The sequence below is a fragment of the Stomoxys calcitrans genome, chromosome 4, assembly GCF_963082655.1.
Source record: "Stomoxys calcitrans chromosome 4, idStoCalc2.1, whole genome shotgun sequence".
Taxonomy (NCBI): Eukaryota; Metazoa; Arthropoda; class Insecta; order Diptera; family Muscidae; genus Stomoxys; species Stomoxys calcitrans.
The window spans coordinates 133,882,868-133,908,673 of NC_081555.1; the positions used below are offsets into that span (position 1 = coordinate 133,882,868).

Consider the following 25,806-nt stretch of genomic DNA (forward strand, 5'->3'; position numbering starts at 1 on the left):
AAAAAAATCATCAAAATACTGAGACTGATTCGCCGAAACTATCACTATAAAACTAAACAAGCTTAAAGACAATTTAATTTGGATATTTCACATCAACCCTTTAAATTTAATGAAAAAAAAAAAAAATCTCAATGCTAATGAAAATCGAACAAGTAAAAGCGTGCTAAGTTCGGCCGGGCCGAATCTTATATACCCTCCACCATGGATCGGGTTTGTCAAGTTCTTTTCCCGGCATCTCTTCTTAGGCAAAAAAGGATATAAGAAAAGAGTTGCTCTGCTATTAAAACGATATCAAGATATGGTCCGGTTCGGACCACAATTAAATTATATGTTGGAGACCTGTGTAAAATTTCAGCCAATTCGTATAAGAATTGCGCCCATTGGGGCTCACGAAGTAAAATAGAGAGAACGATTTATATGGGAGATATATCGGGCTATAGACCGATTCAGACCATAATAAACACGTTTGTTGATGGTCATGAGAGGATCCATCGTACAAGATTTCAGGCATATCGGATAATAATTGCGACCTCTAGAGGCTCAAAAAGTCAAGATCCCAGAGCGGTCTATATGGCAGCTATATCAGGTTATGAACCGATTTGAACCTTATTTGACACAGTTGTTGAAAGTAAAAATAAAATACGTCATGCAAAATTTCAGCCAAATCGGATAGGAATTGCGCCCTCTAGAAGCTCAAGAAGTCAAATCCCCAGATCTGTTTATATGACAGCTATATCAGGTTATGGACCGATTTCAACCATACTTTGCACAGTTGTTGGATATTATAACGAAATGCTTCGTGCAAAAATTCATTCAAATCGGATAAGAATTGTGCCTTCTAGAGGCTCAAAAAGTCAAGACCCAAGATCGGTTTATATGGCAGCTATATCAGGTTATGGACCGATTTAAACCATACTTGGCACAGTTGTTGGGTATCATAACAAAACACGTCGTGCAAAATTTCATTTCAATCGGATAAGAATTGCGCCCTCAAGAGGCTCAAGAAGTCAAGACCCAAGATCGGTTTATATGGCAGCTATATCAGGTTATGGACCGATTTGAATCATACTTAACACAGTTGTTGGATATAATAACAAAACACGTCGTGCAAAATTTCATTTCAATCGGATAAGAATTGCGCACTCTAGAGGCTCAAGAAGTCAAGACCCAAGATCGGTTTATATGGCAGCTATATCAGGTTATGGACCGATTTAAACTATACTTGGCACAGTTGTTGGATATCATAGCAAAACACGTCATGCAAAATTTCATTCCAATCGGATAAGAATTGCGCACTCTAGAGGCTCAAGAAGTCAAGACCCAAGATCGGTTTATATGGCAGCTATATCAAAACATGGACCGATATGGCCCATTTACAATACCAACCGACCTACACTAATAAGAAGTATTTGTGCAAAATTTCAAGCGGCTAGCTTTACTCCTTCGGAAGTTAGCGTGCTTTCGACAGACAGACGGACGGACGGACGGACGGACGGACGGACGGACGGACGGACGGACGGACGGACGGACAGACGGACGGACATGGCTAGATCGACATAAAATTTCACGACGATCAAGAATATATATACTTTATGGGGTCTCAAATGAATATTTCGAGTAGTTACAAACAGAATGACGAAATTAGTATACCCCCCATCTTATGGTGGAGGGTATAAAAAATTCACAAAGACAAGCATGATTTGAAGGATTAGGATCAGCCTATAAATAGTGTGGTAGCAAGCAGTACAAAATTTTGCTTTGAAATTATGACCAAATGTCACCCCCTGTGGGTCACTTCCTGCACCCAGTAGCGACCACAATATTCTATATAAAAATGTTGGTATCTTTACCAATTTCACAGTAACAGCAGAATTTCGGCTATTTTTTGACTCTTAAAAAATGTGTGGTGGGATAAAATACTGGTTACGTACCTGATGGAAGCTTTATCCTAATCAGAATTGATATGACTCATTTGAAATCCACAACCACTTGTATCGATTAGAAGTATCTTTGGAAAATTCCAAGCGGATATCTCCATTCTTTTCACTGCTTTTAAGATTTCGACAGACGGACAGACATGTCTAGATCTACTTAAAATGCCACGACGATCCAGACTATATATACTTTGTGGTTGTAAGACCAATATTTGTAGGTGTTGCAAATGGAATGACCAAATTATTATAGCCCCCACTCTACGGTGGTGGGTATAAAAAATAACAAATATATAATTGCATTCAGAAAACTTCCATTGTTTCACCCATTGTCGCAGCGATACTAATTGCCGTACCAATTTGTTATATGAAGTTTGTTCTTAGTTTCATTTCAAATATCTCTGTCATTTTAACAGATATGCGGAAAATTAAACAAGCAATGACATCTATGCACTATGCACTCAGGCATTCAAAATTTTTACAAAAATATCTGTACATTGTGTGCCATGGTTGTGTGTCACGTCAGATTTCAGTTGAAATCAATGCTAACCAAAGTTTACTGAGCTGGAAATGCAAATAGCATTACCTATTAACAATGCCATAGGCAAAGTAGTTTGTGTACCACCATAATAGTAACTGTCTGTCTGCCCGTTTCACATTATCTGTAACATCATCTCCTCACCATTGATACGGGGAGCGGGCAGGCGTACGATAACACCCAATTGACAATGCCACAAAAGCCAAAATTGCTGAAGTGTAGCAGAGTGCCGCGATACGTAAATATGGATTTACAGTGGCAGAAAGTAACATAACAAAAATACTAAGGGAAAAAAAATAAAAACCAACAAAACTCTATTATCTACAAATTATGTTTGCTCAACAAATCTGACAGCAGCGAAATTTTGCCAATACTCATAAACTTTTAGATTCACAATTGGAATAAGCAAAAGTTTTTAAAACCACAATGCCGTATGCATAGAAATGGCATACACAGCAGCTAAGGGCAATGCACAGTGGAAGATTTTTTTAAAAAAATGCCAAATGCTGAAGTAATTATTTTTAAAGAAAAACGCACAAACTGTAAGTGCTGTATAACTTGATGATAGAAATTATGTAGAGACATATCTCTCTCTAAGTCCCCATATTACACAAGTTCCAAACTTTATTTTTGTTTATTTAAAAAAATTTAGGTTTCTATAGCATTTTTTCTATTTTATGTAAAAAATCCATATATTAACGATTTATATTAGCTTCAGCGTTATTGCTTAACAAAATCTTTACACCACCCCACTGTAGACAGTTTGGTAGTTGTTAGGCAGCCAGCGTTGACAAAGGGCAAGAGTGAGAAGTAGATATGATGCACAAAATAGACCATAGACCACAATCACATCTGAAAGCCATAAACAAAACGTAAACACAGCCACAAAAACCTCCAAATGCCAATATTTATTTATTCAACACCAATACAAGTACACATAGTAGTAAACATAGCAAGTACACCGTCACAAATACGCAAATGACTATTGTACGTATGCGGGTATTGATATTGGTATTTGTGCTGCTGCGCTGTGCTGTGCTGAATCTCCTCACGTTCTAAATTCTCAGTCAGGCACGCACACAGGACGCACGCCCGCATTTATAAACTTTTCCATAAAACGTACTCTCATCATTTTGGTTTATTTTTATTTTTTTTTTTCATTTTTTTTTTTTCTTTCTATTGATGCCTTTTTTTATGAAATTAATTTTATGCTGAATAAAATATTGGAAATATCTTAAATTGTGATTTCCATGAAATAGGATTAGTTGTTTGTGGTTTCTTTTTGCTATATTTGCATATGACTGACAACGGCCATTGGTTTGGTTTGGCTCTGTTTCTATTGATGGCAAAAGTTAATTTTGCTTCAAGGGTTTTTTTTTTCAACTATTTAAAAATCGATTTGGTTAGTTAGTTTTTTCATGTTTTACCATTGGAAGACAACAAAAAACAGAACAAGTAAAAAGGCATTAAATTTGGCCGGGCCGAACTTTGGATACCCACCACCTAGGGCATATATGTAAACCACCTTTCGCCACAATCTGGCGAAATTTGGATAACTTATGCACCCAAATTCTGCACGGACATTGAGTGCTCTACCAAATATAAGTCACTATTAAATTTTGTAGAACAAAATATTACTTCTTTTAGCAGCTATATCCAAATCTAAACCGATCTGAACCATATTAAGGTCGGATATTGTGAGGCTCAGAAAAACGCACTGTTTCAAATTTCAGCGAAATCGGGTAATGAATAAAGCATTTATGGTCTTCATTCCCCTTATCGGCAGATCGGTCTATATGCCAGCTATATCTAAATATAGTCCGATCAGAACTTTATTTAGGTCGGATGTTGGGAGGCCTTAACCTACTTACTGTTTCAAATTTCAGCGAAATCGGGTAATAAATAGAGCTTTTATGGGCTTTAGACCCTTTATCGGGAGATGGGTCTATATGGCAGCTATATCTAAATATAGTCCGATCGAAACCATATTTCGGTCAGATGTCGGGAAGCTAAAAATAACTAACTGTTTCCAATTTCAGCCAAATCGGTTAAAAAATAAAGCTTTTATGGGCTTCGGACCCTTTATCGGGAGATCGGTCTATATGGCAGCTATATCTAAATATAGTCCCATCTAAACCATATTTGGGTCGATTAGGAGGAGGAGGAGGAGGTCGAGGAGGATTAAAATAATCCACTGTTCTAAATTTCCGCGAAATCGGGTAAAAAATAAAACTTTTATGGTCTTCAGAGTCTTTATCGGGAGATCGGTCTATATGACAGCTATATCTAAATATAGATCGATCTAGTCGATATTTAAATCAGATGTCGGGAGGATTAAAAAAACCCACTGTTTTAAATTTCATCGAAATCGAGTAATAAATAAAGCTTTTATGGTCTTCAGACCCTTTATCGAGAGATCGGTCTATATGACAGCTATATCTAACTATAGCCTGATCTGAACAATATTTGGGTCAGATGTCAGGAGGCTAAAAATAACTCGCTGCTTTCAATTTCAGCGAAATCGGTTAAAAAATAAAGCTATTATGAGCTTCGGACCCTTTATCGGCAGATCGGTCTATATGGCAGCTATATCTAAATATAGTCCGATCTGAACAATATTTGGGTCGGATGTTGGGGAACTCAAAACTACTTACAGTTCCAAATTACAGCGAAATCGCATAAAAAATAAAGCTTTTATAGTCTTCAGACTCTTTATCGGGAGATCGGCCTATATCACCAGATCGGTATATATGGCAGCTATATCTAAATATTAACCTATCTAATCAATATTAAGGTCAGATGTCAAGAGGCAACCCACTGTTTAAAATTTGAGCGAAATCGGATAAAAAATAGAGCTTTTATGGTCTACAGGCCCTTTATCGGGAGATCGGTCTATATGGCAGCTATATCTAAATATAGTCCGATATGAACCATATTTGGGTCAGTTGTCGGGAAGCCTTAAACTACTCACTTTTTCAAATTTCATTAAAATCGGTTAAAAAATAATGCATTAGACCCTTTATCGGCAGATCGGTCTATATAGCAGCTATATCCAAATATGGTTCGATTTGGCCTGTTCAAGAACTTAGCCAGCGTGCATTAAATGGGCGTATCTGTGACAAATTTCAGCTCAATATCTAAATTTTTGAAGGCTTTAGACGGATGGACAGACAGACGGACCCACGGACGGACACACGGATATCGTTTAATCCTCTTAGGCGATCCGAAATTTATTTATTTATTTATTTATTTATTTATTTATTTCGTCTATGGACTATAATCCTTACAGACAATTGCTTAATAGTAAATTAATTCTAAAAATCTTTTAAATTCATTAATATTAAGAGAGAAATCTATATCATAAATAAGATTTATTCTATTAACCTCTCTGAGGGTTCTTATAATCGGCTCATTCATGGCATAATTTGTTCTATGGTAAGGCACATAAAAAAACTCAGTATTACGCAATCTCCTCGTAGGAGCATTAAATGAAATTAGATTAAGTATATAGGGACAATCTATCAATCCATAAATAATTTTGTATACAAATAAAATGCTTTGAAAAATTCTCCTTTTATACAATAGTGGTAAATGGATTAACTTACACCGGGATTCATAAGAAGGAACTGGCTCAGTAAAATTTAATGAATTTAAACAAAACTTTACAAACTTTTTCTGAAGACATTCTACACGACTTGTCTTTGTATGACTTGACGGATTCCAAACAATTTGTGCATATTCTAATTTAGATCTGACCAAGGACGTATAAAGGACTTTTCGGACATATGGATCATGAAATTCATAACTGTGCCGCTTTATGAATGCCAGAATTGCATATGCTTTTGGCATTATGTAATCAACATGCGCATTAAAAAGTAATTTAGAATCAAAAAGTACACCAAGATCAAGAACCTCCGTCACTTGATTAATAAGACTTCCTAGTATATAATACTCCATTAGGACCATAGATCTTATTCGGCCAAAACAAACATAAAAACATTTCTTGATATTAATTTGTAAACAGTTTTTACCACACCACTCAACTATGGCATTTAGATCACATTGTAATTGGATTGCATCTAGCAAATTATTCACACATTTATAGAGCTTCAAATCATCAGCATAGAGCAAACAGCAAGAGTTAGATAAAGAACTGGAAATATCATTTATGAATAAATTGAATAACAACGGTCCTAAAATACTACCTTGAGGCACTCCCGATTTGGCAATATAGCATTTAGAGTTTACACCATCAATAGACACCATATATAACCTATTCATCAAATAAGATTCTATCCATTTTAAAATAAGAGAATGAAAGCCCATTTTTTCCAATTTAGCAATTAAAATCTTATGTGAAACTTTGTCAAAAGCTTTAGAAAGATCCAAGTAGATTGAGTCTACTTGCGATTTCTTTTCAAAACAATCATAGCAAAAATTTGTGAAAGTTAGCAGATTCGTTGTTGTAGATCGACCTTTGATAAATGCATGTTGATAAGGACATAAAAATGGCTTAACTGAAGCAAAGATATATTTGAACATAATATGCTCAAAAATTTTAGATACATTCGAAAGCTTGGATATAGGTCTATAATTTACTATGTCAGACTTCCTACCACTTTTAAATACGGGAGTAACAAATGATATTTTCCAACTATCAATGAAAACCCCAGACCGCAATGATTCATTAAAAATTAGCTTTAAAGGAAGGCTAATGGAATAAGCAAGCTTCTTCAAAAGAAAAACAGATAATCCATCCACATCAAGTTTTCGAGAGCTGTTCAAGGAAGCAATTGCCTCAATTACATCATCCTCTTCGATTTGAATAAAGCCAAGATCAATGCACGACTTAACCAAGTCTAAATTAGTGGTAGAATCGCATAACAAATCATTACTAAAAGTGGATTCGAAAAAAGTAGCAAACAAATTCACAATCTCAAAGGTTTCATAAGCAGATTTATCTTTTAAGCACATCGGCGAAGGATAGTCACTGCTAGATTTTTTGTTATGTACATATTGCCAAAAGGACTTTGGATAGTCTTTAATCCTATTCTGAAAATCCAATAAATATTGTCTATATAAAAATTTATTTAGGCAGTCAAACTCTCGTGAATATTGCTTATAAAGACGCATGTACTCTTCATCATTAGTGGCTTTGTGCAATTTATAAAACTTATTTCTTAGATTCTTTAATGTATATACAAATGTATATACTTTGTAGGATCGGAAATTGATAAAAAGGCATTAAGTTCGGTCGGATTGCACTTTGGATACCCACCACATCGGGCGTATATGTGAACCACCTTTCGCCATAATCTGAAGAAAAATGCATCATTTTTCGGACCCATTGCAGCTTAATTAAAATATGGTCCGATTTGAACCAAACTCGGCAAGGACATCGATTGGTCTAATAAATCGAATTCACGGTTCAAGTTGTTAAACAGAATATTGTTTAACATGACAGATATGAACTCCATAGGGTACGAAATCGGATAATAAGTGCGCCTTTTATGGGCCCAAGACCTTAAAACGGGATATCGCTCTATATAGCAGCTTTATACAAATATGGACAGTCGGGGGCGATACTAAATGCGGAAATCGTAGGGCCTAATACAGCTCACTGGTAGTTACATTTTCATATGGAGATGGCGATCCTGGTCAAGCAACTGTAGATGGGCAAGCTCGTTCCGATCCAAAGGACTGTTCGCCGCGGGAATAAGACGGCCATTGATTATTTGAAGGCGCCAATAAATCGCCTTTTCATATCGAGTATCATAGGCAATCAGTATTTGTTCGCTCGATTCCGTTGTTTGTTCGCGAATGCCGTTGCAGGTACTCCGTGTAGAGTATTCCCCTATCCGCAACCTGTGGACGCGCCCGGTAACTCGTATTGTGTCACATTTTAGCGAAATCGGGTTTTAAAAGCTTCTTTATGGGTCCAAGGATTAAAATCGGGGAATCGGTATATGTGGCAGCTATATCCGACTATAACCCGATCTGAACCATACTAGGAGTGGATGCCAGAAAGCTTGACATAGGTTCTTGTGCTAAGTCTCAGCGAAATCGGTTAATAAATGCACCCTTTTATGGGCCTAAGGCCCTAAATCGCGTGATCAGTCTATATGTCAGTTATATACAAAACTGGGCCGATCTGAACCGCATAAAGCACGGATATCGAAAGCCTAACATAGGTCACTCAAATTTCAGCGCAATCGGATAATAAATGGGATATTTATGGGCTGCCAAATTTCAGCAAAATTGGATAATAAATGCGATATTTATGGGCTGAAGACCTCAGATATGCCAAATTTCAGCGCAATCGGATAATAAATGGGATATTTATGGGCTGAAGACCTCAGACAGGTAGATCGATCTACAAGGCAGCTATATCGATATATAGTCCGATGGGGCCCATATTGAACACGGATATTCAAGAGTCTAACACAGCTTACTAAGCGAAATTTCAGCGAAATCGGGTAATATATGCTCCTTTTATTGGCCCAAGACCTTAAATCGGCAGATCGGTGTACATGGAAGCTATATTCAAATATAGCCCGATCTTGACTATGTCGTGGAACCTAACTCAAAACATTGTGCCAAATTTCAATTCGTTTGAATCACTTCGAAACATTAATCTGCGACCGTGCGATCACTAAGTCACGACAGCGGTCAAACGCGTAATGTAAGCCGCTTGAAAATTTGCACAGATACTTAGTATAGATGTAGGACGTTGCGGCAAATAGACCATATCAGTTCACATTTGGATATAGCTCCCATATAAACCGATCTCCCGAATTGCCTTTTTGAGCCCCTGGAAGCCACAATTTTTGTCCGATTTAGCTGAAAGTTTGCGAGTGGTGTTCTGTTATGACTTTGAACAACAGTACCACGTACAGTCCAAATCTGTCTATAACTTGATATAGCTCCCATTAAAACCGATCTCCCAATTTGACTTCTTGAGCCCCTGAAAACAGAAATTTTTTTTCCGATTTGGCTGAAATTTTGCGAGTGGTGTTCTGTTATGACTTTCAAGAACAGTGCTAAGTATCGTTCAAATCAGTCTATACACTGATATAGCTCCTATATAAACCGTGTGATGTTCTGTTATGACTTCCAACAACTGAACCAAGTACGGCAAAAATCGGTCTATAAGCTGATAAAGCTCCCATAAAAATCGATCTCCCGATATGACTTCTTGAGCCTCTGGAAACCGTAATTTTTGTCCGATTTGGCTGAAATTTTGCGTGTGGTGTTCTGTTATGACTTGGATCCAATTTATTATTGAACAGTAGGTGGACTTTTAAAGTGCTGTCCACCAGACCACAACACAGTATAGCATTATAGGTCTGACAACTGCAGTATATACCCAATGCATGACGCTCGATCTAAACCCCCAACTTTTGCCAATGTCACTCTTGCAGGTGTATAGGGCAAGAGTTGCCTTTCTTGAACTTTACAAAATGTTGTATTTGAAGTTCAATTTCCTGTTCAGCACTAAATGGAACATTCTCTCCTCCCCAGGAGACAGGTGCCAATAGGAAATATGTTTATATGATGCTGAGCGCTTTCAGCAAATAAAAAAATGTTGAAAATCGGACCATAAATGCGCTTTTGAAGCCCCGACTAAATCTTGAAGGGCCGAACGGACCAACTTTGAAGGTCCACCAATGGGCCTCCAGGCCCCCTAGGGCCCTGAAATGATGTACATAGTTTGGATAACACCTCAGCTGTAGCCATATTAAACTTCGCGATGAAATGTTTTTATCGATTCACAAACAGCAGACTTATTTCCACTAATTTTTCTGTCATCCCACTGTGCAGCGTTTCACAGTGCAACACGTCTTTGGGGAAAAGTTTTTCTATGGCTGCTGTACCATTTTATCAAATGGTATAGTACCTCACAAATGTCGTCAGGATTTTTTTTTTTTGATTTTCTCGCCAGGATTCGAATCCAGGCGTTTAGCGACATAAGCGGACACGCTAACCTCTGCACTACGGTGATCAATTTAAAACACGCATTACTTTTCTAGAGTGCCCTTTTTCAAGAAAGCGAACACTCTGAGCAGCAAAAAAGCAAAAAACAGCAAAAAAGCAAAAAACAGCAAAAAAGTTTGCTTTACAACCAAAATCTACTGAAAATGAGACAATGCAAATTTTGCCCATTAACGGTCCACTAAGGATCAGGGGCAAACTTCTCATATGTCAATGAGTGCAGTCCGATTCAAGTTTTATAGCCGAGACTGAATGAAATGCCGCAGTGCACCACCTCTTTGGAGAGAAGTTTTTATATGGCATAGTTGCCAGCATTAGGAGGGGGAAAACCACCGCTGAAAATTTTATCCGATGGTCTCGCCAGGATTCGAGATTCGAGGCGTTCAGCGGCCTACGGTGGCCTGCAAAAAGCAATGCAGTATGTTCTTTAATACAAGCAATACCGTCATTCCCTATTCGGAAGGAGGTTGTCTCCTATGTGCTTGACCAAATTGCATTTAAAACTTTGCTAGTTTGTAAAAATACTTCATAAATCATTGCAACATTGCTAAGAACTTCCGGCAGATTTTCCTTAGCAATCCATGAGCGCATCATCTTAAAACCAAAAAAAAAAAGATTTCAACTCTTTTCCCCTGTGGCGCTAAAATTTGATTTATAAAAACTATGATAAATAGGTTCGCAAATCCTCTCTAAAACGATATGCCTCCTAAAGCGATTATTTGGTTAAAGTTTAAGCTATTACGGCAAAGAGTAAAGCAATAACAAGTGGGTACTCACCATTGCCACGCTACTATCACCATCCCCACCACAAAATGCAGTGCAATAAAGTCCTTAACCAACGTTCTTCGGCATTATCATCATTGAATGTGAGTTTGAGTGGTGTTTGCATGTCGTTTAGGCAAATCATTGCATTCTTCATTTTGCACGATAACATCTTTCCCCCATCCATTTTGCTTCTTCTTGCCATTTTTGATTTTTTCTTCTCTTCTTTTCTTTTCATTTCACTCAATGCCTGCTATGACTTTTTTGTGTCCTGATGTGCTGTCGCCTCAACCTCAAACCCCAATTGCGAATGTCATCGTTGCAGGCCTTGCGAAGTCGAGCCCGTAAACAAAGGGCGGCAAGAAAACCTCACATTTCAGAGCTGACGGGCGGAAGTGTCATAGAGAATATTGCACAGACACGGAGATTAGCGGAAACTGCATTGGACACCAGTAGGCAGGGTGTGCGCATAATGCCCGATGAACCCGCAACGAACACTGGATCCGGGTCGAACGAGGAGGAGGATGAGAATGCCATATCGCCAGACATTGATGATTGCCATGTAATTGTCAACGATAAATCCACCGAATTTATGCTTGCCACCGTGGTGGAGGAGACGGGCAAGTAAGTTGGCCAAGGGATAAAGATTTTTGTGAAATCATCCTTCCATTTAATGTGGGAATATTTATTTCTTAATTATTGTTGAATTGAATCGCTCTTTTTTTCTGTTTTTTTTTCCTTCTTTTCTCAATTTCCCGCTCACAACTTTGCTGTGGATGCTGCTGTTCCGGCTGATGCGTCCAACTACTCTGTGCTCTATCTTTGGGGAATGATTTAAGATGCAGCGTGGTGGCGCAAATCACAACACAACCGCATCTTATGGTGGCGGATTCAAATGGTAATCATGATTCTGGTTATGCACCATCAAACGTTGACGATGTCCTTACAGGAATTGCTGAAGACTCCTCACCACCCGATAGTCCGGTGGCCAGTGGGACATTGCAACGATCGGCCATTAGCAGTAGGCGTAACACGGGCGATGTCTCACCAAAACGGGAAAATGCTTTAACGTAAGTTGATAATCATTTTTTTTTCGCCCAATTAAGTTTCTTGTTCAATGGTAAGTTTAAAATTTCTTGGGTAAGGCTTTCAATGTTGAAATCGGGCAACGTTTTTTGATCTAAAAACAAAATAAAAACAAAAAATATATAAAAATTAAATGTATGTAAATAAGTTAAATGAAATTTGAATGTCCATCATCATAGTTACATCTCTAATATTGTGGCTCCAATAGAAATCGATCTCGACTTCTTGAGCCACTAGAGGGCGCAATTTTTATCCGATTTGGCTGAAATTTAGCATAAGGTGTTTTGTTACGACTTTTAACAACTGTGCTAAGTATGGTTCAAATCGGTTCATTTCCTGATACAGCTGCTATATAAACCGATTTCGAATCTAACTTCTTGAACCGCTAGAGGGCGCAATTATTATTCGATTTGGCTGAAGTTTTTTGTTTTAACTTGCAACTACTATGTTAAGTGTGGTCCAAACCGGTTTATAACCCAAGATATCAGCCAAATAAACCGATTTCGGATCTTGACTTCTTGAGCCACTAGAGGGCGCGCTTGAAGATCTAAACCGTAAATGGCGTACTAATTACCGGTTTTAACCATATTTTTTACAATAAAACTGATTCACATTCATCCCGTATATAGTGCAGATAGGACAATATAGGATATATCTGCCATAAAGACCAATTTCCCGATTTGAGGCATTGAATCCATATAAGGCCCAATTATTACCAAATTCACTGAAATTTGGAACATTGAGTGTTTGGTCCAAGGTGGATCCTATTTCAATACACATAGGGCTCAGTTTGATACCCTCCACCAAGGATCGCATATGTCAAGATTTTTGGCATATATCTCTTTATGGGATAAGAATTGCTCACTCTAGAGGCTCAAGAAGTTTAATCGGGAGATCGGTTGATATTAAAGTTATGTCAGGATGTGAACCGATTTGGGCCCTACTTGGCGCAGTTGTTGATGGTCAAACCTTAAAAATTTCGTGCTAAATTGCAGCCAAATCGGATGACAATTGCGCCTCTAGGGGCTCACGACGTCAAGGTCCGAGATCGAATTATATGGGAGTTATATAAGGCTAAGAACCGATTTAAAACATATGTGGCACAGTTGGTAGAAGTTAGAACAAACCACTTCATGCAAAATTTCAGCCAAATCGGATAATAATTGCGCCCTCTATAGGCTCAAGAAGACAAGATGTGAAATTGATTTATATAGGAGATATATCAGGTTACAAACCGATTTCCAAATCGGATAATAATTGCGCCCTCCATCGGCTCAAGGAGTCAAGATCCGAGATCGGTTTATATGGCAGCTATAAGGTTATAAACCGATTTGAACTATACTTGGCGCAGTTATTAGAAGTTAGAAGAAAACACTTCATGCAAAATTTCAGCCAAATTGGATAATAATTGTGCCATCTATCGGCGCAAGGAGTCAAGATCCGAAATCGGTTTATATGGAAGCTATATCCGGTTATGAACCGATATGAGCCATACTTGGCGCAGTTGTTGATGGTGGGACCGAAACACTTTATGCAAAATTTCTGTCAAATAGGACAATAATTGCGCCCTTCACCACTGGAATTATAAGAGTGGAGATAGGGGAGGGGTTGTGTAATGTAGTGTGGATCCGGATCGCGTTAAGATTCGAACAAGTCAGTGTCACGATGTGGACTAGTCGCGTTAGGATGCGAATGAATCAGAGGATGCGAACGAATCAGCGTTAGGATGCGTCGGGATGTGGACGATTCGCCTCACGATGTTTGTATCGTAATGAGAATCAATTCAGCGTTGGGATGCAGACAAGTCGCGATAGGATGCGAGCAAGTCAGCGTTAGGACACAAACTATTCGCGTTAGAATGCGACCGAATCAGCATTAGGATGCGATCGAGTTGCGTTAGGATGCGAGCAGGTCAGCTATACAATGCAAGGGATGCGAACGAGTCGCGTTAGGATGCAAGCAAGTCAGCGTTTGAATGCAGACTGCTCGCGTTAAAATACGCCCAAGTCAGCGTTCGGATGCAGACGAGTCGCGTTAGAATACGAAAGAATCAGCGTTAGAATGCGAACACGTCATCGTCAGGATGCGAGCAAGCCAGAATAAGTATGCAGACTACTCGCTTTCCGATGCGAACGGTGACGTCAGAATGCCAGCAAGTCAGCTTTAGGATGCAGACTCGCGTTAGAATGCGAACGAATAAGAGTAAGGATGTGTACGAGTTGCATTAGGATGCGCCCACGTCAGTGTTCGGATGCGTACGATTCGCGTTAAGATGCGAACGAATCAGAGTTAGGATGCGAACCAATCGTGTATGATGCGCACAAGTCATCGTTCCAGCCAGGATGCGAAAGAGTTGCGTTAGGTTGCGAGCAAGTCAGTATTGGTATGCAGACTAGTCGCGTTAGAAAACGAATCAGCGATATAATACGAATGAGTCACGTTAGGATGCGCACAAGTCAGCGTTCGGAAGCGGACGAGTCTTGTTAGGGTGCGAATGAATCAGCGATATGATGCGAAGGAGTCAGGTTAGGATGCTTATAAATCGCGTTAGTTGGTGATAAAATCGTTAGGGCTTCTAAGCTTTTTTAATAATGACTATGCCACACGACATACTATTCTGTCAGCCCAACGACACATAACTAGCATCAAAAAGGTGTGATATTAAGTACACATTGACACCTCAGGTGACACTTGAGTCAAGTGCGAAGCACTGCTGTCAAGTGCGAGGCCTTACCAGCGGTACAGTCTTGGATTGGCGGAACCCTAGTATTGCTATCTGGAAAATCATGTCACACGAATATATCAAAGCTAGAGAACAGAGTGAGCCTGGGAGTCTACATTGAGAACCCAGAGACTGACACGGTACTGCAGACGGAGTTCCCGATGGTTACAAAATGCATGAGGTGGTGTGGTGTTAACGTGAAGACGTCGAGTATGAACATCCTAACGAACAGTAAACTGGCCATAAGGGCAACAACAATCAGAACGGTAACGCAACGAACAGTCTTGGAGTTTAAGAAGGAGATTAACGCCTTCTCTGAGAATGACACGATCCGCATCGCTTGGGTGCTGGGCCATAGCGGAGTAAGGAGGAATGAAAAGCAGATTTGGCAGTGAAGGCCAGAGGGCGGCCGTCCATAAACTTGGTTACCCCGAAGTCTTTCGGGTCGACGCAGTTCGAGTTAAAAGCGTGGACTACGAACGCGCATGTAACACTGTGAAACAGCGAAACGGTCGGCAGGACAACGAAGATCCTATGGGGAGTTCCGGATGGTGTGTAGACGAGGCTATTACTGAAAGGTAGCAAGCAGAAGGCCAGTACAGCTTTCGCTATCATAACAGGACAAGTAGGACTACGAGCTCACTTATGCAAAGTCGATGCGGCAGGCGATAGCATGTGTAGGGTATGCGAGTATGGAAAAAAATTGGGAAAATTCGGAATTTTTCGAGTTTACTTTTTAGTTTTTAGGGCGCACAACCAGACGTGGCATGGGGCGGTTTAATATCCGCATCCTCTTTTCAATCTAAACTAATAAAAGTATACATTGCCTAATCAGATAAGTGAGATACTTGTTTTGTCAAAACAGACGTGGAATAACGACATTCTATGTGAACACCTGTGCCAATAAAAAAAAGTGCCCATTTCAATGTCCGACCGTATGACATTTATATTGTGTGTTTGAATGTTCATCACTTGTACTGGAACTAATATAAATATGAATGGCTGTGTGGCTGGGCCATGCGTATTTATGTAAAACAAGTAAAAGCGTGCTAAGCTCGGCCTCGCCGAATCTTATATACCCCCCACCATGGATCGCCTTTGTCAAGTTCTTTGCCCTGTATCTCTTTATGGGAAAACAAAAGATAATGGATAAGAAATGCTATGATATTGGAGCTATACACAGCTATAAACGGGTTGGGGCCATACATGGTTTGGCTGTTGGATATCAAAGTATTGGGTTGCCCAAAAAGTAATTGCGGATTTTTTAAAAGAAATCTAAATGCATTTTTAATAAAACTTAGAATGAACTTTAATCAAATATACTTTTTTTACACTTTTTTTCTAAAGCAAGCTAAAAGTAACAGCTGAAAACTGACAGAAGAAAGAATGCAATTACAGAGTCATAAGCTGTGAAAAAATTTGTCAACGCCGACTATATGAAAAATCCACAATTACTTTTTGGGCAACCCAATAGAAGTCATTGTGCCAAATTTCAGCCAAATGGGATAAGAATTTCGTCCTATAGGGGCTCAAGAAGACAAATCGGGAGATGAGTTTATATTGGAGCTATATCCAAATCTGAACTGATATGGCCCAATTACAATTCCCGACGACCTACATAAATAACAGGTATCGGTTCAAAATTTCAAGCGGCTAGCTTTACGCGTTCGGCCGCTATCGTGATTTCTACAGACATCTCGACTCAAGAATATATATACATTATGCGATCTGTGGTCAATATTTCGAGGTGTTACAAACGGAGTGACTAGATTAGTATACCCCCATCCTATGGTGGTGGGAATAAAAATATATTCTGTGCAAAGTTTCTGCTCATTATCGCCAGTTTTAAAGACTGTAGAGTGTAGAGTGATTTTAGGAAACTGACAGACGGACAAACAGACAGATAGACGGACACACAGACAGACAGACGCCGTGATACAGGGTATTATAACTTAGTGCATTTGTGTGTAACACCCAGAAGGAAAAGAGAAAGACCCATTGATAAGTATACCGATCGACTCAGTATCTCTTTCTGATTCTGTCCGTCTGTCCATGTTAATTTGTGTACCAACTACAGGTCGCAATTTTCCTCCGAATTGGAATAAATCATTCAGATTTCGATATAGCTCCAATATATATGTTCGTCCGATTTGAACTAATACTGTAAAAACGTGGTCATTTGTTAAATGATTCTATCGAAATTTGTCAGGAAGGATTTTCTCTTGACTCTCGACATTACTATTAAATTTCATAGAAATTGGTTCAGATTTAGATATAGCTCTCATATATTCATATTCACTCCTAGAGTAAGCGCATTTATTGACCAATCTTGCCAACATTTTGCACAACGCTTTCCTCAACGACTGCCACAATTACCAAGAAGTTTGCTGGAAAGCGGTTCAGATGGAGATATAGCTCCCATATATATGTTCGTCCGTTTTTGAGAAATGCTGCAATAAAGTGCTCATTTGTTAACGATTTTCCTTGAAATTTGGCACTGCAAGCGCATTTATTGATCAATCGTGCCAAAATTTTGTACAATGCGACTTCCACAATATCCAAGAAGTTTCCTGGAAAGCGGTTCAGATTTAGATATAGCTCCCATATATATGCTCGTCCGATTTTGAGAAATATTGCAATAAAATGCTCATTTGTTAACCGATTCTATCAAAGTTTGGCAAGAAGGATTTTCTTATAACACCAAGAATTGCAGGTGAATTTCAAAGAAATTGGTTCAGATTTAGATATAGCTGGCATGTATATGGTTATCAGACTTTGGATTTGCAATAATGTTGGCATTTGTCAACCGTAGTTATTACAGTTTGAACATATTTGCTAAAAATTTCATACGTATTGTTTAATAACTCATCTGCAAACATCCGCCGAGGTCCATCAAAATTGATTCAGAATTAGTATTACTCCCACTTTGTACTTACAGGGTTGTTGAAGGGTATTATACAGACGGCACCGCCCAACTTTTGCCTGTCTTTACTGCTTTTTAAAATATTTTTGAGTTTTTCAGTCCACAATCAACTATTCATTCAAGTGGAAACAGCAGAAAATATTTGCTGTTTCAGCAAAAAACTACTTTTGTCTAATTTTCAGCAGACTTTTTGTCTGTTATAGCAAACTGACAAATTTATTTCAGTATAGAAATAAGTTTTGTTTTCACGAAATCAATCAGTTTAAATGGATTTATAATCTTTAGTATTATTTATCTTAAAAAATGAAATCTCTACTCGAAACCAAGAACAACAGTATTTAGTTAATTAACATTGCTTTTAAAAATAGATGTTTCTTTTTCGTTCGTTTCCTACTTCATTATTCTGCCAGCAAATAAGTCGAAATCTTCAAATTCCCATTTTATTTAGAATTACAACTCTACCGGAAGGTTGGAAAATTAATTAAACTGAAAACACCACCTGGCATAGACAGAGTAATTTTGGATTTAATCCTTCTTAGAAATCCAAATGAATTTGCATAATATTTAAATTTTTCAATTCACTAACAAAATACTGTAAAGTTCATTTTGTATTGGCCATAATTAGAAATTTTTTGCCTATGGGGATAAAGAGGGGGTGGCCTCTGCCTTCATTGTTAAGATACAAAAGCTGATATTAACATTAATTGTGTGAACTACTATACAAGTCTTTAGACCCCCTTCACCCATAGATGAACAGGTTTTAGTTGTAGTAGGGAAGAAGAGAACTTAGTTTGGTATTTTTATGAATCGACAATTTGTTGGGCCAATGGCTAGGTTAATGGCATGATGGCAGATTCAACATCTAGGCAGGGTGGTAAGTAGATATCTATACAACAATGCAGATAATTTAAATTCAATTTGTTTATTAAGCAATACCTCGATTTAATCAAGGAAGCTACAATAATGAGAAAAGTGTATGGAAGGTATTGATATTTGTGGAGCAAACTCTTTAAAACTATGAAATGTTATCACTCTAAGGTAATCTATAAGTAAGAAACTTGAGGAATTAACAAAAGGAGTTCAAAATGTATTTCTAGTATGTAGCATTTGAGGCATTTAAGATATTAAAAATTGTAAAAATATTTTTTGGACCCTAAGGTTACGTTAAGATCAGAAAACCCTTGCATTATAGAATGGGAGGTTAGGTTATGTAAGGTTGAGGTGGCAGTTTACCATCAGATTAACTTAGATCTTTTCGTTCATTATAATACGACAGAAATAGGACAAAGAAGATGCCTTCTAGTTCTAACCGCTAAACCATCCAGATCGCTTTAAAAAGCCCAACAACTTGCGAATGCTCCTATCCGCTAAATCAGACAAGTACTCAAAACAAATAAAAAATTGCTAAGATCAGTCGGGCCGTTGGTGAGTCATGGTCGGTAACTAACCGCCTCGATACCTCACAAATGTCGATAGAATTAGGAGGTGATAACCAACGCAACAAGAAATTTTGTCTGATATCCTCGCCAGGATTCGAACCCAGGCGTTCAGCGTCAAGACGGATATGCTAACCTTCAATTACCGACCATGACTCACCAAACACTCTCCCATCGAAGATGGAAAGACTTCTCAACTCGCGTGTTTTCCAGCTCGAATTTAATGCCCCTGATATTCGAACCGAATATGGTTGACGGAGTATGGCCCATAAGACGGAGTATGAGCCCATAACAGCCGCATTTATTACCCGATTTCACTGAAATTGGAATTAATGCGTTTTAGAAGGGTTTCCGATGTTCAAAGCGAATATGGTCCAGATTGGAACATATTTAGACATAGTTGCTATAAATTGCTTGATTTCACTAAAATTTGCAATGAGGAATAGTAAAAAAATCCAGATCGGACTATTTTTAGATAAAACAATAAGGCTGGGCTAAAGTTGGGAAGCCGACCATTCAATCCCCTACACTACACTTGTAAGCAGGCCAAGTAGTCGAAACTAATATTTGCACAAATTTGATATATAGAAGTACGTATTGTAGGAATAATAGAGGACATCGAGAGGAGAGTCTCAGTGAGGAGTCAGGTGGCACTGGCTCTTAATTAAATACTGAGTGCCAATGATACTCGAGATGACAAGACGAGTTATTGGCGCCTTTAAATAACCAATGGCCAACATCAGCGTCTGTTCCCAGGTTAGGGGCGGCTGGCGGTGAGCGTCGGGTCTTGGAGCAAGCGGCTCGGCACAACGAGGGATGCGTGTGCAATCCCACAAAACCCATGCGGTTGGGGCGTTGGGCCAATAACCCGACCCCGGAAAACTCAGAACTACTATGGGAAACAAGGGAATAGTAAAAACGGACCCCCGCAATGTTTACGACCCACGCAAACCAAAAAAGGACCATGATTTGTGGATCTGCACCTGGAATGTCCACACTCTTTATAGAGAAGGTGCAGTATACGCGCTGGCGGATGTATTAGAGAAGTACAAGGCAGATATTACCGCCTTGCCGGAAGTGCGATGGACTGGGAATGGCGTCACTACAACACCAAACTTTGGCGAACTATACTATAGGTGCCATAACACGAGGGATGAATTTGGCTGTGGATTTGTAGTTAGTGGGAGACTGAAACACCTTGTCTCCAGCTTTACTCCGGTGGATGAAAGGCTAGCCACAATCCGCATACAAGCCAAATTCTTCAACATCAGCCTTATTTGTGCCCATGCCCGACGGAAAGCAAAGACGAGCAGACCAAGGATATTTTCTTCGAGCGCCTAGAGAAAATATGACCGCTGCCCCGCCCATGATATTTAATACCATTTAATAGCAAACGAGGTTTCAGACAAGGAGAGAGCCAATCGTGTGATCTCTTTAATATCCTGCGGGAGAAGATTATACGAGATGCAGATGTGAATAGATATGGCACACTAATCACAAGAGAACACATGCTACTCGCCTATGCCGACGACATCGATATCATAGGTCGATCCACGGAAATAGTAACTGCAGGCTTTGAAAGAATCGAAAGAGAGTCAGTGATAATGGGTGTGGCAGTAAATGGAGATAAGACGAAATGGATGGTTACAACTCCCAAAAAGCCTTACACAACCGAGCAGATAAAAAAATGGAGAAAGTTGGGAACCACAACTTTGAGACAGTCAGTAACTTTATCTACCTCGGCACCGCCGCAACCAAAACGAATGACACCACTTTTGAGATAAAGCGAAGAATAATACCGGCAAACAGATGCTACTTTGTACTAAGTAAGCAGTTTAGAAACAAGGCCACCTCTCGACAGACGAAGATTACATTATACCAGACACTGATACTACCCGTGCTGTTATATGGTTCTGAAGCATGAGTACTAGAGGCAGTGCTTGGAGTATTTGAGAGAAAGATTCTTCGTAAAATATATGGACCAGTATGCGTTAACGGAGAATATAGGCGACGTATAAACCACGAGCTGTATGAGCTGTATGACGGCGATAGCTTAGTTACACGCATTAAAATACAATGGCTGCGTTAGCTTGGCCATGTTATCAGAATGGATGAAGAAACTCCAGCAAAGAAGTCTTTTGAAGGCAAACACGGGGGTACACGCAAACCGGGAAGACCAAAAGTCCGATGGAAAGATCGATGGAGTATATGGGACCTATATCCAATTCTGATCAAATCTTTTCCAATTTCAATAGGCTTCGGCCATGGATAGGCAGACTAACAGACTAATAGACAGATAGACGGGCAGACAGATAGATGGACAGATAGACGGACACAGCTAAATTGAACCAGAAAGTGGTTCTGAGTCGATCCTTCCTTCTGAGTGTTATAAACAACGTCATAATCCCCTGTACTACAGTGTTGCAGAGTTTAAAAAAAAATATAGACCGACCAGCCGATTTAGTGTCTTGAGCCCAAGTTTGATGAAATGCCTGGACATATGTACTGAATATGGTAAAGATCAGACCATATTTAGATATATCTGCCATATAAAGGGTGATTTTTTTGAGGTTAGGATTTTCATGCATTAGTATTTGACAGATCACGTGGGATTTTAGACATGGTGTCAAAGAGAAAGATGCTCAGTATGCTTTGACATTGCATCAAACGAGCAACTCTTGCAAATCATTGAATTTTATTACCAAAATCAGTGTTCGGTTCGAAATGTGTTCATTCACCGTAACGTTGCGTCCAACAGCATCTTTGAAAAAATACGGTCCAATGATTCCACCAGCGTACAAACCACACCAAACAGTGCATTTTTCGGGATGCATGGGCAGTTCTTAAACGGCTTCTGGTTGCTCTTCACTCCAAATGCGGCAATTTTGCTTATTTACGTAGCCATTCAACCAGAAATGAGCCTCATCGCTGAACGGTGAATGAACACATTTCGAACCGAACACTGATTTTGGTAATAAAATTCAATGATTTGCAAGCGTTGCTCGTTAGTAAGTCTATTCATGATGAAATGTCAAAGCATACTGAGCATCTTTCTCTTTGACACCATGTCTGAAATCCCACGTGATCTGTCAAATACTAATGCATGAAAATCTTAACCTCAAAAAAATCACCCTTTATATTCATGATCGTCTCGACGTTCTGTGTCGATCTAGCCATGTCCGTCCGTCTGTCGAAATCACGATAGTGATCGAACGCTAGAATCTAGCTGCAAAGATACTTTATATTGATGTAGGTCATTGAGGATTGCAAATAGGCCTAATCGGTTCAGATTTAGATATAGCTCCAATAAAAACCGATCTCCCAAATTGACTTCTTGAGCCCCTGGAAGCCGCAATATTTTTCCGATTTGGCTGAAATTTTCTATTTTTCTGTTATGATTTCGAACCACTATATTAAGTGGGGTATAAATCGGTCTATAACTTGATATAGGTTAGGTTAGGTTGAAAAGAGGGTGCATATATTAATCCGCCGCATGCCACTATGGACATATGCCTGAGTCAGTAATCGGCTTGTTGTGCGCTCTAAGGTCTTCCAGTGGCTCAAAAAGTCGAATCGGGAGATCGGTTCATATGGGAGCTATATCAGGTTCTTGACCGATTTGGACCGTACATAGCACAGTCCTTGGAAGTCATAACAGAACACTATGTGCAAATCGGGCAAAAATTGTGGCTTCTAGGGGCTAAAGACGTCAAATCGGGAGATCGGTTATATGGGAGCTATATCCAAATCTGAACCGATATGACCCGTTTGCAATCCCCAACGACCTACATCAATGTTTAGTATCTGTGCAAAATTTCAAGCGGCTAGCTTTACGCGTTCGCCCGCTATCGTTATTTCGACAGACAGACAAACTTTTTTTCTACGTAGTGTCGCTTTGCGGCAGACCGTTCGGACTTGGCAATAAAAAGAAGGTCTTTTATGAATGAGCTTTAAGTTATACCCATCACTCTTTAATGGAATGTTCATGAGCATATAGGCAAATTGTATATTTATGGTGGTGGGTATCAACCATTTTAACCAGCCGAGCTTAATGCGTTGCTACTTGTTTTAATTTCTAGCTAGACTTATTAATACCTTGTTTAAACATTGATATTTAAATGCTCTTGTTTCTGAAAGAAATGAATTAATTTGAGGTTTTTTTGTAATTCTATCTTTTTTTTTCAATATCTTCTTCGGCTGCCATACTGACATTTTGGGGATTTTGTTATTTTGCCACGACATGCACACTCCCACACACACACACACAGAGCTGCCATGAAACCATTATCGTTTATGCGATACGGAGTACAGGAAAGCACGGCACTGTCACGCAACGATTCCACCCTATCGGCAACATCGAAATCTTCCTCTCGCAAGGATAAGAAGAACATTCAGGCATCCAGGTAAGTCGCCAGCTTACTAAGAATTTGAACGTTGTCATGGCAAGAATTCGTTTCGTGGGCGCAACAAGGCCAAAGCTAGAGAGGAAGGCAAGCAAAAGCAACAACAACAATAAAAAATGTGAAGTGGTTAGGCTGGTTGCATGGATGATTTGATTTATAAAACAAAAATTCTGCTGCTGGCGCATCTCATCTCGCCCTCTCTTATAAGAAACAGTGCTGCTATGCCATGAACTGCTGTTGCTATATGCTTTTAAATGACTAAACTTTTCTTCGTTGCTTCTTGTTTTTTTTTTTCTCACAATTTAATTTTCTTCATTTTTGTGTCGTTTTTTTCCCCCATTTTTGATGCTTTTCGCCAAATTCCATGATTTTGCTGCCTGATGCCCTGATGCTCTATAATCATCATCCACAACTGCTGTATGCCGTTTCTGTATGTATGTGTGGTTGGCCCCGGTTCATTTGTTAAAAAAAAAACCTTAAAACGTAATCCGCTTGACGATGATGCGAAATGATTGCTTCTTTTGCTAAAACCAACAACTAAATCAACCACAACAACAACTACTACTGCACAACAACAACAATCATGCTGTACTGAAACCGGAACGTATGCCTCTGGTTTTTGGAAATTAATAAATACAGATTTACGATATACAAAGTACACAAAGCTTCAAAAAAGAAACGTGAAAAAACCTCAGCGAAAAAGGAAAGGAAAGCAACAAAAACGCTCGCAATTGTTTTGGGTAAGTTCAAGCAAAATGTCAAAGAATAACGGACGAATGGTAAGACATAACAACACACAGTCAAACTGACAGCCAGTTGAACAAGCAGTCATAGCAACTGACAACATCCCTACCCAATGACTAAAGCAGGGAAAAGTCCATGGATGACTACAGATGGATGAATAGACGCACTGTCGACTCAAGAGGCAATAAAAACAGACATTTAGACTTGTGGCGGAAATTAAAGTTGCCCTCCTCTTCTTACCACTTCCGCCTCTTCACTGACTCACACAATTAGTCTTGGCAAAAGTAATGAATACAACAATGGAAGATATTTTATTGTCACTTGACACCCAAAACGCTAGCAAGTTACGGGGCTGGGTGGGTAGGTGTCATCCCCTAGAATAGTGCTTCATGTCGAAATGACAATATAAATTATAAATTGTTTTGTTTACCGTGAATGTGACGCTTTACACCTTTCTATATTCTAGTATACGCAACAAATGAGTGAGTGTATCTTTGTAGCTACCATGCCTTGGGCAAGATTCCAAAAATCATTCAACATTCCAAGCTGTGGAAATAATTTGGTAATAAATTTCATAATTCGAATTGATATTATTACCTCATCGATAGGTGTTAGCGAATGAAAGAGGCGGACAGTTTGGATAGTCACCACATCGGGTATATATGTAAACCTCCTTTTATCAAAATAGCAGTTATATCGAAATATATTCCGATTTGGACCAAATACTGATAAGTACAAGTCATTGATCAATTGTGTATAACAAAATATTGGTCTTTTAAGTAGCTTATCAAAAAATAAACCGATCTGAATCATATACGAAGCAGATGTCGAAAAGCCTAACATAAGTCATTGTGTCAAATTTCAGTGAAATCGGATTATAAATGCGCCTTTCATGGGGCCAAGACTTTAAATCGAGATATCGGTCTATATGGCAGCTATATCCAAATATGGACCGATTTGGGCCAAGTTGCAGACAAATGTCGAAGAGCCTAACACGCCTCACTGTCCCAAATTTCGGCGCAATCGGACAATAAATGCGCCTTTTATGGCCCCATAACCTTAAAACGAGAGATTGGTCTATATGGCAGCTATATTCAAATCTAGACCGACCTGAGCTAAATTGCAGAAATATGTCGAGGGGCTTAACTTAACTCACTGTCCCAAATTTCTGCGAAATCAGACACTAAATGCGCCTTTTATGGGCCCAAAACCTTAAATCGAGAGATCAATCTATATGCCAGCTATATCCAAATCTGGGCCGATCGGAGC

At 39.1% G+C, this 25,806-nt stretch overlaps 1 protein-coding gene across 1 annotated transcript in view; it reads left to right on the forward strand.

Moving 5' to 3' along the window:
- The window catches only part of LOC106089638 (dopamine D2-like receptor), a 189,521-nt gene that overhangs the window by 156,445 nt on the left and 7,270 nt on the right, over window positions 1-25,806 (forward strand). The window contains exons 6-9 of the mRNA XM_013255555.2: window positions 11,549-11,847; window positions 12,063-12,293; window positions 23,659-23,793; window positions 24,433-24,533. Of these exons, the coding sequence (XP_013111009.2) occupies window positions 11,549-11,847; window positions 12,063-12,293; window positions 23,659-23,793; window positions 24,433-24,533 (766 nt within the window). The remainder of the gene's footprint in view (window positions 1-11,548; window positions 11,848-12,062; window positions 12,294-23,658; window positions 23,794-24,432; window positions 24,534-25,806) is intronic.